The sequence below is a fragment of the Antennarius striatus genome, chromosome 9 (assembly GCF_040054535.1).
Source record: "Antennarius striatus isolate MH-2024 chromosome 9, ASM4005453v1, whole genome shotgun sequence".
In the NCBI taxonomy this organism is placed as follows: Eukaryota; Metazoa; Chordata; class Actinopteri; order Lophiiformes; family Antennariidae; genus Antennarius; species Antennarius striatus.
In genome coordinates, this window is record NC_090784.1 from 647,585 (window position 1) to 665,133 (window position 17,549).

The 17,549-nt window shown below is 42.9% G+C and overlaps 1 protein-coding gene across 4 annotated transcripts in view; it reads right to left on the reverse strand.

Moving 5' to 3' along the window:
- adcy3a (adenylate cyclase 3a) overlaps window positions 1-12,491 on the reverse strand; it is a 48,420-nt gene extending 35,929 nt beyond the window's left edge. For 2 of the 4 annotated variants that reach the window (XM_068323344.1, XM_068323341.1), the window contains exons 1-4: window positions 12,292-12,490; window positions 10,291-11,377; window positions 9,016-9,165; window positions 1,921-2,051 (exon numbers count right to left, since the gene is read on the reverse strand). In XM_068323344.1, the coding sequence (XP_068179445.1) occupies window positions 1,921-2,051; window positions 9,016-9,165; window positions 10,291-10,965 (956 nt within the window). In that variant the 5' untranslated portion in view covers window positions 10,966-11,377; window positions 12,292-12,490. Of the gene's footprint in view, window positions 1-1,920; window positions 2,052-9,015; window positions 9,166-10,290; window positions 11,378-12,253 lie in introns of all 4 variants that reach the window. The other 2 variants (XM_068323345.1, XM_068323342.1) reach the window with 2 other exon arrangements.
- Window positions 12,492-17,549: the final 5,058 nt, after the last annotated feature.

The window sequence follows — 17,549 nt, forward strand, 5'->3', positions numbered from 1 at the left end:
GCTCAGCCACTTCATTGCTTCTAACGATATTCTGTCCAACCTACAGTCTGGTTTCCGGCCTGGCCACGGGTGCACTACAGCCACTCTGAAGGTTCTGGATGATGTTGTTACCTCCTTGGACTCCAAACAGATCTGCATTGCTGCCTTTATTGACTTATCCAAAGCCTTCGACTCTGTCATCCACTCCATCCTCCTGCAGAGGCTCACTAGCATTGGTCTGTCATCACACTCCTGCAACTGGTTCGCTAGCTACCTAAACAACAGAGTTCAGCAAGTTAAGTCTGTAAATGTCTTGTCTGACCCTCTTCCCATCATCAAAGGGGTGCCTCAAGGTTCCATCCTGGGCCCAACGTTGTTCTCCATCTACATCAACCATGTAGCCAAGTTTGCCGGTAAGTTTCACCTATATGCTGATGATACCATCTTATACTCAGAGGGCCCTTCTCTCCACTCTGCTGCATCCACACTCCAACTCAGTCTCACTTCTGTCGAGCAGTACTTTCATGGCCTTCATCTCTCACTCAATTCCAAAAAAACCAAATGCATTATTTTTGATCGGAAACAGGATTCCACCGCTGCCCCTAAAATCCTCTGTGCCGATGGCTCTGAACTGGAGTTTGTGACCAGCTATAAATACCTTGGTCTCTGGTTGGACTCATCCCTCTCCTTCTCCACCCACATCAAGCACCTGCAATCAAAAGTCAAAGCTCGCCTGAGCTTCCTCTACCGCAACAAGGCCTCCTTCACCCGTTCAGCCAAACACACACTTGTGAAAATGACCATCCTGCCCATATTTGATTATGGTGACACCATCTATAGGATGGCTTCCCAATCTACTCTTAGCAAACTGGACACTCTCCACCACTCTGCCATCCGTTTTGCCACAGGAGCTCCATTCAGAACTCACCACTGTGACCTGTACAACCTGGTAGACTGGACATCCCTCCACACCAGACGGCTCCACCACCGGCTTCACCTCATTTACAAATCCATACTAGGAAAAACACCTCCCTATCTCTCCTCCCTTCTACACCTCTCCCATCCTGCCCCCAATCTTAGGTCCAGTAAGCTCATCAAACTCTCCATCCCTAAAGCCCCTACTGTCTTTGGTCGCAGTGCCTTTCGATTCGCTGCAGCTAATTATTGGAACAATTTTCAAAACTGCCTCAAACTCACTGTCCCCACATCACTCACTGCTTTAAACAAAACCTACATGAAATTGTAGCTGACAGCTGCACTCGTTGAGTGTCTCTCTCTCTCTTTCTCTCTCTCTCTTTCTCGGCCTCGTTCTCTTGTCTTGTATTTATTTTTCTTATATTTTCTGAACAGTGTATGTTTTTGTGTTTATTTTAGACTTCCTCCCCACCCCCACACCTCTAAGAGCCACTGCTCTTGGCTCAGGCAGCATTTGTAAATAAGAACCTGTTCTTAATTGCTTGCCTGGTTAAATAAAGGTTAAATAAATAAAATTAATGCTTTATTAAACATTTATGTCTGAATTTTTGTGGTCTTGTAACGGATTAGGACATTTGCAAGGAAAACGCGTCTCTACTTACGAAATTTTCTACTTATGTAATTTCTTCCGGAACCAATTAATTTCGTAAGTAGAGGTACCACTGCACTAGCATACTAGTATACTGGTATACTATACTATACTACTATACTAGTATGCTAGTATACACACTGATGTTTAGACATGTCTGAACTCTTTGTGTTGTTTCTGGGTTATAATGTTCCTAATGAACCATTACAGAACACTGTCTGTAACTGTAACCAGAGCGTTTTGGTGAGGATCAGTGTTTATGTGGATTCATTCTGTTCACATTAACATGTAATCTGACTCCCAGCTGACACTCTGCCGAGGATTCCAGCTCAGAACAAACGTGTTGTGGAGGTTGAACAGGTCAGACCAGCAGCTACCTGACATTCTCGTGTCTGTACATGTACATGGTGTTGAACTGCTGCATCTCCTTCTGACTGGGCTCCTTCTTCATGTCCTGAAGCATCTCGTCAGCGATGTGTTTGGGGAGGATGGACAGCAGCAGACGCTCCTGTGGTGGACAAACACACATCTGAGCCGTCCAATCAGCATCACTGATGGGTTAGTGCAGCTTTAGGAAGGACATGTAGTCACTGCTGCAAAAACACGTCAGAGGACATTTTCAAAATCAGTCCAAACATTACATGTTAAACGAACCACAGTTCCCTATCTTAACTTCCCCAATGGTTTAAACAGAAAACCTGTTGAGTCTCTAAGACAAAACATAAAAGCAAAATTATAATTAAGAGTCACGCTTCAATATCCATTCCTGTATGCCCCCCCACTCTGGCCCAAAGGTTAATAAACAGCACAAGGGCTCACAAAAAGGCCTCATATTGTGAAATATTCAGCTGCGTTTCTAAGTTTAACACACACACAGACGACTCCACTGGTTTAACATTAAGACTGGGCTCCTTTTTAAATTCAGTTCCATTTGACATGTAAAACACCAAGTCATCACAGATGTTATCTCATGACATTCCACATGTAGCTGCTCTAGATCAAACTGACATTATTTAGAGAAGTCAAATGATTTCCACTGTGAGCTGGTGCCTGGTGACGGGCAGACAAACACGCCAAACTGGACCTGTGGCCCTCAGAACACACTTACTGGACACCTGCTCTATGCATTTGGATACCAATACTTCTGCCTTTTAGCTCCCTAGCTGCAATTATCGTTGTACTGTGTTTTTTCTCTGTTGTTATTGTGTAACTGTTATGTCTATGTATTTATTGTGAGCAGATGATATAAAAGATTTCCCTCCAGATCAATAAAATATTTGTCTGTCTGTCTGTCTGTCTGTCTGTCTGTCTGTCTGTCTAGGGTTAACTGGAGTGATCCTCCAGACCAAAAACCTGCCAACACAAATACATCTCTGAAACAGTGTTACTGTATTGCTGGGTTCACGGATAGAAATTGGTCGACTCCTGCCCTTATTAAATCCATAAAATCAATATATTCATATATTGTTGAAAACTATTTAGAAATAGACAGCAGTTTGCTCATGTCAACATTGTGACATATGGTTTAAACCTGGTTATAAATGTCTGCACTGGGCTGCATTATAATATGCAGAGATAACCAAAAGCTTTAATTCAGTCTTCCCATATTAACTTTTTATTACATACATAATATTATACAAAATTATAACTTTTATTATGTGCTTAATAAAAATGAAATGACTTCTGAAAATGTTGTCTGTTGGGACAGTTATGTGTAATTCATGTGTCCTGTTCAGGACTTTGGTCTTATTTGGGAAATAATTATGTAAACTTTGGCACACATCATACATACATAATAAATACTCTATTCAACAAAAAATACGGCTAATAATAAAGGTCTTAGGTGCTACAGGTCTACCTTCATCTTGTGCTGAAACTCTGGTGTCAAACGTTAAATCAAAAGTAAGTAAATTAACAATTATGCAGCTGAGAACAGCAAAACGCAGTAATAGTATTACCACGTTCTGAAGCTGGTTGTTCTCTTTCTGTGTCGACACTGGTTTACAGGTTTACAGGTTCACTGGTTTACAGGTTCACTGGTTTACAGGTCCACTGGTTTACAGGTTCACTGGTTTACAGGTTCACTGGTTTACAGGTCCACTGGTTTACAGGTTCACTGGTTTAAAGATCCACTGGTTTACAGGTCCACTAGTTTACAGGTTCACTGGTTTACAGGTTCACTGGTTTACAGGTCCACTGGTTTATGGGTTGACTAGTAGACAGGTCCACTAATAGACAGATCCACTGGTATTTACTGGTAACAGGTCCACTGGTATTCACTGGTAACAGGTCCACTGGTAACAGGTTCACTGGTAGACAGCTTCACTGGTAGACAGGTCCACTGGTAGACAGGTCCACTGGTATTCACTGGTAACAGGTCCACTGGTAGACAGGTCTACTGGTAGACAGGTCCACTGGTAGACAGGGCCTCTGGTAGACAGGTCCCCTGGTAACAGGTCCACAGGTAGACAGAGCCTCTGGTAACAGGTCCACTGGTAGACAGGGCCTCTGGTAGACAGGTCCCCTGGTAACAGGTCCACTGGTACACAGGTCCACTGGTAGACAGGTCCACTGGTATTCACTGGTAACAGGTCCACTGGTAACAGGTTCACTGGTAACAGGTCCACTGGTAGACAGGGCCTCTGGTAGACAGGTCCCCTGGTAACAGGTCCACTGGTGGACAGGTCCACTGGTAGACAGGTCCACTGGTATTCACTGGTAACAGGTCCACTGGTAACAGGTTCACTGGTAACAGGTTCACTGGTAGACAGCTTCACATGTAGACAGGTCCACTGGTAGACAGGGCCTCTGGTAGACAGGTCCACTGGTATTCACTGGTAACAGGTCCACTGGTAACAGGTTCACTGGTAACAGGTTCAGTGGTAGACAGCTTCACTTGTAGACAGGTCCACTGGTAGACAGGGCCTCTGGTAGACAGGTCCACTGGTAGACAGGTCCACTGGTAGACAGGGCCTCTGGTAGACAGGTCCACTTGTAGACAGGTCCACTGGTAACTGGTTCACTGGTAGACAGGTGACAGGATGCACCATCCCACAAATGTCTACCTACGGACAGGAGCCAAGTCCACAAACGGTTAAAGAGGTTGGCTCTTTGATTACATCTGACTCTGTCTCAGGAGGCTAGTTGCCATGGTACCAGAAGCGACTGGATACTCTTTGATTGGTTAGCAGATCCTTGTGTCCCAGAAGCCATTGCTTCTGCATTAGTATTCTGGGAGGTTTTTGTATTTGTGGTTTCATCACCTCTTCTTGTGTCCGTCAAGGAGGTTCTGTGATTGGTCCAGTTTATTAGCAGGATTACATGAAAACTAATGAACACGTTGTCATAAAATTTTCACTAAACATGGACCTTTTCATATCTTAAAAGTCATTATATTTTTGTGTTGATCTGTATTAGAATTGGGATTTAGGAATTTTTTAAAGGAATGTTTTACCATTCTACTATACATCAGTTTTTAATTATTTTGGCTTACAAATTTAGAACTAGCCATCAAAAAATAACATCCTCAATAAACCATTCTAAATGTTATGAACCGTGGTTCTTGCCTTTTTTTTCTCATCCATTCCCTTCCACCACTTATACAGTCTCCTTAGTAATCAGTCTTGCTCTTTTTCCTTTATCCCTTATTCTCCATGGCTCAAACCATCTGTTCCATAAATAGTAATAACGGCGACTGCCCAGTGGCAACTCATGTTAGAAGAGGAAGGGAGCTGACTGCTGACACAGTTCCAGCTCAAACAGACATTAGTTCTCTAAACAAACCAATGCACACACACGCACAAGTGTATTTTAAAAGAACAGCTATCATCTGGTGCATGTCTCAGGTGCTGGGAGATGGAAAAGATGACGAGATGAAATAGATGCAATCTCTACACAGATCATGACAGATCATTTTTTGGACATGGATCTAGTTGCACAAACTGATGCAGTTAACACCTGGGTAACTTTCTAACTCAATGACTCTCACCAACTAATATAAAATTGATGAAAGTAAAAGAAAAAGTGTAGGAGTATGAAGAGATGAAGCTGAAGGACACTCTAGACCACATCTCCTCTTATACAGAAGAGTTAAAGACGGAATTTAAGCCGATGCGGGACGCCATGGAAGAAATGAGGAATGAGATGAAGCAAATGCGGAAAGAAAAAGAGACGCATTGTTGTCTTGGAGCAGTGACGACAAAGAATGGATTATTTGGAGCAAAGTGTTTGCATGAATGACATGATCATCACCAGAATAAAAAGCTGCGCACTTATTCCCATGCTGTGCCAGGGGAAGTGGACAGGCCACAGAGCACAATGCTGACAGTGGAGCAACAGGTGATTTCTCAACTCAGAGATCTGGAGATAACTATGGGTCTGGACCAGACTGGGACAAGAGAATGCTGATATTGCCAAAAAAGCTCGACAACTGAAGAATGGACTATTTGACAACACCTGGATGAACAACTGTAGGATCTTCATCAAAACAAAGGGGTTTTCTCCAGAGCAGATGAAAACAATGGTGACCAAGAGTGTTAGGGGGTGGCAAAATACGAACAATAAGCCATGAGCCTCTACAACAAATTTGGACACATCAAAGATTACACAAAACAGTTTGAAAAACCAATCAATCAATCAATCAATCAATCAGTCAACTCAACTTAATCAACTCAACATTATTGCTGTCTCAGAAACTCGGATAAATGAAAACAAAGGCATGGATTTCTGCTTAGAGAGATGTAACATGGTCTGTGTGAATAGACCTAATAAAGGTGGGGGGAGTATGGAAGTTCGAGACTTTAAAGAGTATGCTGACATCTGTTGACAGTATAATGGAATGTGTAACTGTTGTAGTGTCAGCTGTATTTACAGGGCACCACATTCTAAAACAGAAGTCTTCACTGAATGTGTGGGAAATTTATTATCAAGAATTAATCACAAGATTGTGAAGAGTACTTTAATGTTAAAAATAAGAAGGTAGATGACTGGGAAGAAGTTGCAAATAAATTACTGACTTCTTTGTGTGTTGGGCCTAAGCTGGCTAAAAACATTCCAGTCTCTCCCCAGCACTGGGACCACTTTGATACCAATGGAGGGAGAAATCCCAGCTCTGTTCCTCACACCAGTGAGGGACACAGACTTGAGACACCTGTTCAACTAATGTGTAGCAAAAACATCTACTGACACCAGTATGACTACAGACTGGACAGAATACTAATACCACAGACGTTGGTTAACTGTTGATATGGTTATTGGTTAATATGATCATAAAACTGTTATACAGAAACTGTAAGAACACTGCCAGGATCAGCTTCTTGTTCTGACCATCTATAACATTGACAAAACTTGCTGTTCTTTTGGAGAATGTGAATGTCACCATGCACTGGGTCACATCGGAGCTACTAAAGGTCACAAAACAACTTTCGCTCACCAAAGGAACTGATGAAGACGAGTGAAGACACATAAGTCTATTGGGACTGATTGGACGGTTTGAAACAGCAACGTGCCACAATGACTGTCAAACTTTATTGTATTTATTGGTTTAAAATATTGTAACAAGAACCAACACAGTCACAGACTGCAACATCCTGCGACACAGCTGAATACAAAATTTTACCCTGACCTACTGTCATAGGTCAAAAATCAAAGCTAGTGGTCTGACCTACTGTCATTGATCAAAGGAATAGCTTTGATCTATGGTCTTAATCACACTGGCCTTCTCCCTCCTCTTTCTATTTTATCCAGTTCCTGAGTGTACACAAGTTGAAATTTGACCTTGACCTAGTTTTTTCAAGGTCAAGGTCATCATCTCATTTCATCCCCTCTGCTGCCTGAGTCATGTGCTTTTTCTTTCATATTTCTATCTGCAGCGGCTGTGAAGATATTTGGTGGAGTAACGGACAGATGAACTGATGGATGGACAAACACACGAATACTAACAATTAAACACATCACCGCTTTGAAGCGGAATGTAATGAGAGGTGTTCCATTCTGATGTGGGTAACCAAACAAGTCAGACGGCTTCTACCCATCAGCCTTTTTTTTTTCGGATGTTGTTGATGTTTCAAATGAGATGCAGGTGGGGACGTTTGTTGTAATGACATGTCAAAAAAAAAAATTAATAAATAAAAAATACAAAAAAATAAACCATGTGAGTCACAGACGAGTCCACTCACTTCTAAATAAAGTCATGGAATATCATCACACTAGTGGATTAAAAAATGTTGAAGGGATCAACCAAAATAATCAGAAGCAGACAGCAGCATGTCACTGTAGAGTTTAGTCTGCTTTATTCACAAAGAAGAAGCCCTAGGGTCACCTGCATGGACAAAGCATGATGTTATATTGACAATAACATGACTGTAAATACAACATGGCTAACTTTTCTCCTTTAATAGTATTTCTAACTGATTTACTAATGAATTCAAATGAAGGTGTCAGACATAAATCTTAACCAGGGTTTTAACCAATTACATTTAACATTGGTGGAGACTTTCTAAAATAATCAGACGTTGGTTGAGAATTGGGATTTTTGGCTCAGACTAGTAAAAATCCTATGCTAACACCATCATTCACAAGTCCAACCAATTAATTGCATGATGTTGGTTAAGTTGTTTATGTTTCTTTTTGTCTTTGGTTATTCACAACCACCAGGTGTTTCCTCAGATGACACTAATTGTTTGTGCCAGCCTTGTGTGGGACTGGAGTTTCCTACAGAAACTAACCAAACAATAATATCCTTAGTAAAGTAGTACCGTGAAAAATTAAAAACCTACTCCTTAGTTTTTTAACTAAGGAGTAGGTTAGTTAAAAAACATTAAATGCCATGGAAAATCTCACCTGGCAAATGGACAAGCACATTTCTAAATAACAAGGTATATGACCTATGTTGAAAATGGTGAATACTGTAATAGCCGAGCTCTGCTCTGGTAAAGAACGCTACCACACTACCACTCTTCTTTGTACCACATTGTCTCGTAAGATGACGCACACTGAACATTTCACCAGTAGTTCACCAATCAGCTCTCGGCAGCACTCACACAAAATGTAACTGAGGATAACATCTGCGCAGTTTGTGTGTTTGGTGTCAGACCAACGTATTGGACTGGTGATGTCAGTCATTCCGCTGACCTCCAAAAGGGATCCACAATATGGATTTTTTCCAGCTAATTCAGATAACTAATTACTTCATTTCCTCTCCAAACACATTCTCTATTGTCAACAACTGCATACGCCACTGTTCTGCTGTGGGTTTGATGATGGAGTGCAAACCAGATTTAAATGTGCACATCTATCTATTGGATTTGAATGTGCAGATGCTACAACTGTTCAAGCAATGACATGAAAGCAATTGGCTTTGGAATATCGACTCAGACAACTGTCGATACACAGTACAAGTACACACATAGAAGTACACACACGTGCACACATATATGTAACTCACACATAGAGCCCCAAAATGTTGCGCTGACCTGTTGCTGGCTCTGTTCCTCCAGGTTGAGTTTGACCTCCAGTGACTGTCTTGCCTCCAGAAAGGCTTTCCGATGCTTCCTGTCAGCCATGTAGTAGGACATGACGCCCACAGTGATGGCACAGGTGTAGATCACAATGTTGGCCAGCAGCTTTAAAACAAAGAATGAAACAGTTTAGGATGAATATTTCGTGAACTAATGCTCAATCACAGTTTAATAGGCAGCAACAGCTACAAGTATTAAGGTTTCGAGGTAGACTTCATTTCTAAGTAGCTGGTCGTGATTCTTTCTGAATTAAACCGCTCTTCGTGTCATAATGACCACATCTTTTACACGTCTCCCATGAATTCCATTTCTGATTGCAGTGGAGCTTCCAGCTGAAGTCTGAAATAAAATTTCTAAGGGTGATCCTTCATGCTTAAGTCCTTAGAGGACGGCCAATCACAGTCATTAGAGGCACAGTGGTGAACAGTAACAGACACAGTAACGGTACTACAGTAGACAAAGACATGCTGTGGGGCGTAGAAAGTCATGGTGAATGAGCCACTGCCACCACTAGGGGCGCTAGAGTGGCTCGTCCAATGATCACAGGATCAGCGGCTCTACTTCCACTCACCCCCAGCCACCCCGGAGTGTGAGCTGACAGTGGGAGGTGTCAGCTCAGCCCCCGAGCACTGCTGAGATGCCCCTGAGCAAGGCGTCCTTGAGCAAGGCATCCTTGAGCAAGGTGCCGTCCCCTTTATAAGTTGTTCATTAGAGTGCACCATGAAAACAACTACCGGCCACCCCACCCCACCCCCACCACATGGCCACAGGCCCCTTGTGTGTGTGCTACTGGCCTGTACACACTATGCATGCAATTAAAACTAACAGTGTGTGCTAACAATTTCTCTACAGGGATTAATAAAATATTTTTAAAAAATTATTATTGCAAGTATCATGAGCTACATGGCTGTCTGAGTCTCCAGGCAGACCACACCATTAATCACCTAGAAGAATGATGTTTCTCCTTAGTATTCTACTCTGTCTCCTCCACTCAAAGCTCTCCTGTCCATGCAGAAACAACAACAACTACAAAACCTTTTTTTTGCATATAACAGTAATCTTCTTTTGCAGATTGGCCCCTGGTTCACTGGAACCTAGAAACGGCTGTGGGTTATTATCTGTATGTTTTCAGTGCTAAATACATCCATGGACTTATCTGGGTACATGACATATAAGGTACCTGCTGTTCAGAGGATCAGCATCTAAACATACATCTCTATCCAGTCTTACCTGTCTACCAAGTGCAGGGCCCTGTATAGCCTCCTGTTGCTGCTGGGCAATGGTGACACCAAGGACCAGGGTGTGGACCCCACAGGATACAGTGGTGATGAGCACAATGGGTGTTAGCCTCAAAGGTAGGGTCAAGAAAAAGGAGAAGCTGAAAAAAGCCTGCCAGCCCACCGTGTCACTGGCCTGGTGGAAGCGAGCAAAGTTCAGGCCCAGGTAACAGAAGATCTGAGCTGCTATGAGCAGCCACAGGGCGTAGGGCACCACCCGTCTGGAGATGCGATCTGGCAACAGCCCGAAGCGGCACAAAAAGTACAAAACGATATCTGCTGCCAGTCCCACCGATGCCACTAAAACAGAAGCTAGCTTGTCAGTGGCATAGACAACTGCACACATGACAATGACATAACTGTCGAAAAGAGCGGCGAAGACAACGAGGACCAGGAGGGTTTCATGTCTCTGCCGTCTGAAGTAGGTCTGGTAGAGGTTCTCCAGCGACTCGGGCGCGAAGGTGAGGCGCATGAACCGAGGCAGGCAGAGGCAGCACCCTGAGCTCCGGACGGTGACTTCATGTGTCACCCCAACAGCCTGACCCGGGTCTGAAGGCAGAGTCACCGAGCAGTCGGCAGAATACTCAGCAGAGTACTCTGGCTCTGAAAACGCTCGGTTCCGAGGCATCGTGAGCTTCTGCTTGCTGACTCCCAAAAAATGTGAGGCTATTTGACTTCCTCCGGTAGACTAAACACTGAGAGAACTGATGGCATCACATCACAGTCCTGACTTCATCTGAGAAATGTCCTCTTACATCTTTGGTCCCTCTGGTGAGTGTGTAGACAGCTGGGCTTGTGTCTCATACACATCAAGCACACCTAGTAGATCCAGAGAACATGCATCTCTTCTTTCTAGTTCAGCTTCACAAATGGGATTCTTTCATCAGCTCCTTTCCACCATTGTACCGTGTCAGAGTTGTGGCATTGATTAGTGTTGGATCAACTACGCTTGTGTCTGCATAATGTCCTCCGTCTCCATCATTCCTCTGGGTTTGAGAGCTTTGTGCTTGTTGGTCTTCTATTGTCACAGCTCACATGGCCTGAATGAAAAGAGACATAAGAAAGAAACTCATCATCTCTCACCATAAACAGGTAGATATTAGCTATTGATCTGGGATTTCCGCTCCTGCCATAATTATACTGAATACATTGATTAAACACAATTTAAGAAACCTAAATCCAACCCACTAAATTTTTCCTTTCAGTATAATTTGATAAAGTTTCTCATGAAAATGTCCCTGCATCTCATCTAGCAAAACAGTCAGGTGATTTGGAAAGAAATGTAAAGACAGATAGATAGATAGATAGATAGATAGATAGATAGATAGATAGATAGATAGATAGATAGATAGATAGATAGATAGATAGATAGATAGATACTTTATTAATCCCGGAGGAAATTGCAACATGTGGTTAAAACGCCACTAGAATCTGACAAATCAGCTACAGCGTTTGAAACATTACAACTCTGCACATGACTTGTTGGAATCACACTTTTTTTACTTTTCATTTGACATTTATTCATATTTAATAAACATTTCAATAAGATCCAGATCAGTTTGGGTTTTTCATTTACACAAATTGAAGCCCCAGAATCAAAATTGAATAAATTCGACGAGACAATTTGACACAAATGCCCTGCTGACGTAGAGCAGGAGCGATAATGGACGGACAGACCCCCGGGGGTCTGCAGGCCTGCCCTGAGTGTTGGTCACACCGCGGACAGAGAGGCTCCTGCTGTCCAGAGAGCCAGCGGATCACAGCTGCCATGTCCCCCGGCGGACCCTCCTCTCCTCCGGACACGCAGGTGAAGCCAACCCGGTGTGAATCCGATCTCTCTGTAATCGGGTTGCTTGATCTGCTGCTTCATCACCAGGTATCCCGCTTGTTGCCTTTCCAGCGGCTGTGATGCTCACCTCAGCAGAGGCTGGCGGACCGACGCGTCCCGGCTTACCGGGCAGGGATCCGGCTCTCCCTCGGTGACGCTCCAGAACCGGGTTCGTTGGCCTCCATCTGGGACCGAACCAAACGCCTCACGGAAAGTCGCTCCAGACGTCTCTGCCTCGCTCGTCGCGGGTCTTGGGTGTTTTCCGCAGAATACACGGAACAGAAGAGTGTCACCACACACTCACACGCAACACTTCCGCTTCCCTTCAAAATAAAACACTCATTAGACAATTATCCTTTATTCACCTTTTTGCCTAACTTGAAGAGATTAGGTATCACATGGACTTCAGAGAAAATGTGTCACCAACCCGTAACCTTTGTTCCATACGATTATTTGTACTTTTTTTTACATCAATCCCATTAAATAATGGTAACACAGGCTCAGGTGAAAGAGGAGCCACATTGAAAAACACGGAGGAAATGACCAAAAGTTTGTTTCTGAGGTGAAAAATGAAACCATTATTATCTTGTATTATTATGGTATGTTGATGCTGCCTTTTTAAATGCGTAAAAAATTATAATTAAAAATTTAAATAATTGGAGATCAGCTATTGGCTTTCAAGGGAGAAAATTCTTTCATGACCCTCACTGAGGGATCACTATGCACCTGCAGAAAAGCCAGCAGAAAAGCCAGAGAATTAATAGCCTTGAATGACAAAACGATGAAATGATGAGAAAGCAATTTAAAATGAACATAACATACACAGATGAGCATCGCTGAATTGTATGAGTATGAACCGAATTTCCTCGTCAATAGGCCGCTACTTCTTTCACACAAGCATGACACAGATGAAAGAGATAATGTGCCAAGGAAAATGCTACCGTAGTTTGCTTTTACCACAGCTTTTAATTGGACAATCGATTTGGCTGTTGAAGCAGAAAAGCTGCTGCACGTAAGCTCTGCATCATGAATTGGTATCAACACGTTGGACATGGCATTTTTTATAGCCATGTTACAGGCACTGTTCTGGAAAAAAAACCTGAAATTAAAACGTTTAAAGATCTTTCTGTGTACCATCTTTCGGTCTAAACATCTCATGTTACAACATCTCAATGTATGCAGCTTATAGACAGGTGTGTCAGAAAATGACAATAGATGTATTATAGATAATATTCAATCCAGGATACTCACTTCTGATATGAATATGAACTTATGACTGCAAGTTGTTGCATAATTGTTGCTGGAGATTTTGCACTGAATGGAGTACCAGTACTACTGTTATGGAATTAATATTGAGTAATCACTGAAAAATTGAATATGGTAATGTAGTGATGATAATAATAATAATAATAATAATAATAATAATAATAATAATAATAATAATAATAATAATAATAATAATAATAATAATAATAATAATCTATACTTTAATCATCCCTCTTGGGGAAATTCTTTTTACACTCACACTTCACACATGTACATATATGTGTTAATTACACACATGGGGTTACAGGTTACAGGCCCCTGAACACAGCACCCACTAGGGGCCTGTAGGCACACAATTAGTCAAGAGAGGACTAATAGAATACAATAGAGTACTAATAGAGTGACGGGTCATGCACGAGGGTCGCGCCCCAATGAGCATCTTGTAGGGGGGACGGCGCCTTGCTCAGGGGTGCCTCAGCAGTGGCTGGGAGGTGACCCGACGCCTCCCACCGTCGACTCACACTCGGTTGGATGTTCTGGCGGGAGCGGAATTCAACCGATTTCTGGGCGATCCTGTCTTCAAGACGATTGCTCTACCGCTGAGCCACTGCCACCCCAATATATGGAAACACTCTGGTGACTCCATGATTTAATAGTGTACAATAGAGATGATTCACTCACTTGTGTAGCTCCCTCGTTGGTGGCACAGGCCACCTGCCTGCATGCCACTTTGCTGGGTTTTTAGGTACCATGTTGGGGAAGGGCACTATTTCACCCCTTCCCTTTTTTTCTGACCCACAGCCTCAGTCGTTGTCCTCATTATTCTCATAACTGGAAGGTTCTCTGTTCATGTCTTCCATATCCTCCCAGTCAGGTATTGGGAACAGAACTGAAATATTAGGTGGTTCCATAGCCAAGACTAACATCTGCTTCTTCAATCTATGTATCAACGTTGACCTCATCATTAGAATACAACAATAGAGTAGAAACCCTAGTATCAGAAAAAAATACTATAAAGAAATACACTATAAATAAATAGTGACTACCAACAAACTCCCTCACCTTAGTCACTAAGTCTCCAGCTCCATCTCTTAATCTCAGAACTGTTCCAATAACACCAGTCAACAATGTGACATATATTGTCACAGTAATAGTGTCAATAGATAGATAGATAGATAGATAGATAGATAGATAGATAGATAGATAGATAGATAGATAGATAGATAGATAGATAGATAGATAGATAGATAGATAGATAGATAGATAGATAGATAGATAGATAGATAGATAGATAGATAGATAGATAGATAGATAGATAGATAGATAGATAGATAGATAGATAGTAGTTGTAATTTCTCTGGGTTTAGTTCTGGGTGATTGTGGTAGTGGCTGTTGCTTCAGCGGAGTTGTTGGTGTTGTGGTGGGTTTTGTTGTTGGGATCCTTACATCATTTTTTGGAGACTGAGTAACTTTTATTACAACAAGTGGTGTAAAGTTACATTAACTTCAAGGCCAGACAGTCAAGGAACACTGGCAGCTGAATACGTTATACCCAAGCCTATAATACTTTTTTGTCTACTGTTTCATATGTATTATGAAACCCTACATTTCCCTCCCATTTCATTATTATCCTCTCTTACATTTACTACACAAACAGTCTGTCCCCATGTGTCTCTGGAAACCCGACCAAACCAACAACCAACCCATTATATCCCACACCAACCTCTCTCTTTCCCCTGTAATATTGAGAATTCACATATACAGGCTAAATTCAATGGTTCTCTTTGTCCACTTTATCTTGGTCATATGTGTGACCAAAGGCTTCCTCAACATTCCAAAACATCTGTAGCCATCCATTCAATCCCTGGCCATCCACAATTCTCCCTATATCTTCTTCTTTTCCTTTGGCCTTTTTCCTTCAGGGGTCGCCACAGTGAATCACTTACCTACAACCTACAACAGCAGAAGTCACACTGATTTGCAGGTAGGTCATTTCATGTGAGTTCATGCCCTGTCTTGGTTTTGGTCTTTGAAAAAGATGACACTAATGCACAATTCATTAAATACACCAGTAAAACATATACTTATGTCTTAAATTTAAAAAAAAAACAAACAAACCTCCAACAAGGTTAAGAACCACTGGTCTAGCTTCCACTACTCTTTCCCATAACTTCATTGTATGGGTCCTCAGCTTTATTCCTCTGTAGTTGCCACAACTCTGCACATCTCCCTTGTTCTTAAAAATGGGCACCAGCACACTTCTCCTCCATTCCTCAGGCATCTTCTCACTATCTAAGATCCTGTTGAACAACCCAGTCAGAAACTCTACTGCCACCTCTCCTAGACACTTCCATACCTTACAGGTATATCATCAGGACCGACTGCCTTTCCACTCTTCATCCTCTTCAATGCCCTCCTCACTTCATCCTGACTAATCTTTGCTACTTCCTGGTCCACAACAGTCATCTCTTCTAGTCTTTGTTCTCTCTCATTTTCCAGGTTCATCAACTCTTCAAAGTACTCTTTCCATCTTCCCATCACACTACTGGCACCTGTCAATAGACTTCCATCCCTATCCTTAATCACCCTAACCTGCTGCACGTCCTTCCCATCTCTGTCTCTCTGTCTTGCCAACCGGTATAGATCAGTCTCTCCCTCCTTACTGTCCAACCTAGCATACAAGTCATCATAAGCTTCTTGTTTGGCCTTTGCTACCTCTACCTTCACCTTACGCTGCATCTCCCTGTACTCCTGTCTACTCTCCTCAGTCCTCTCAGTGTCCCACTTCTTCTTAGCTAACCTCTTTCTCTGTATACACTCCTGTACCTCCTCATTCCACCACCAAGTCTCCTTATCTACTTTCCTTCCAGATGACACACCAAGTACTCTCCTACCTGTCTCCCTGATCACATTAGCTGTAGTTGTCCAGTCATCTGGAAGCACCTCCTGACCACCCAGAGCCTGTCTTAACTCCTTCCTAAAAGTCATGCAACACTCTTCCTTTTTCAGCTTCCACCATTTCGTCTTCTGCTCTGCCTTTGTCCTCTTCATCTTCCTCACCACCAGAGAGACCAGTGTATGTGTGTGTGTGTGTGTGTATATATATATATATAATGTGGTATATAATTGATACCAATGTGGCCGGATGGTATCAAGAAGAGGCAAGAAGAGGCAAGATGATCAGAACTGAAGGGGTCAACCTACCAGGGGGCAGGATAGAAGACATCAAGGACAGCTACAAATACCTTGGAATCCCACAGGCTAATGGCAACAATGAGGAGGCCGCAAGGAAGTCATCCACAGCCAAATACCTCCAGAGAGTAAGGCAAGTCCTGAGAAGTCAGCTGAATGGCAAGAACAAGGTCCGAGCCATCAACATGTATGCACTGCCTGTCATCAGATACCCCGCTGGGATCATAAACTGGCCAAAGAAGGAGATAGAAGCCACAGATATCAAGACTAGAAAGCTCCTCACCATGCATGGAGGGTTTCACCCCAAGTCCAGCATCCTGAGGCTGTACACTAAGCGGAAAGAGGGAGCATCAGGGCCACTGTCCAGGATGAGACATCAAAAATCCAAGAGTACATCAGGAAGATGGCCCCAACAGATGAACTGCTCAGTGAATGTCTTAGACAGCAGAAGCCTGAGGAGGAAGAGGAGGAGGAGGAGACAACATGGAGGGACAAGCCCCTACACGGCATGTACCACCGTCACATAGAGGAAGTGGCTGATATCAAGAAGACCTACCAATGGCTGAATAAAGCTGGACTTACAGACAGCACAGAGGCACTGATCATGGCAGCACAAGAACAGGCCCTAAGTACAAGGGCAATAGAGGCCAATATCTACCACAGTAGATCTGACCCAAGGTGCAGGCTATGTAAAGAAGCCCCAGAGTCAGTCCAGCATGTGGTAGCAGGGTGTAAGATGCTCGCCAGCTCAGCATACATGGAAAGGCACAACCAAGTAGCTGTGATAGTGTACAGGAACATCTGTACCCGGTATGGACTAGAAGTACCCAAATCCCAATGGGACACACCACCGAAGGTGGTTGAGAATGGCAAGGCTAAGATCCTGTGGGACTTCAGCTTCCAGACCGACAAACAGCTGCTGGCTA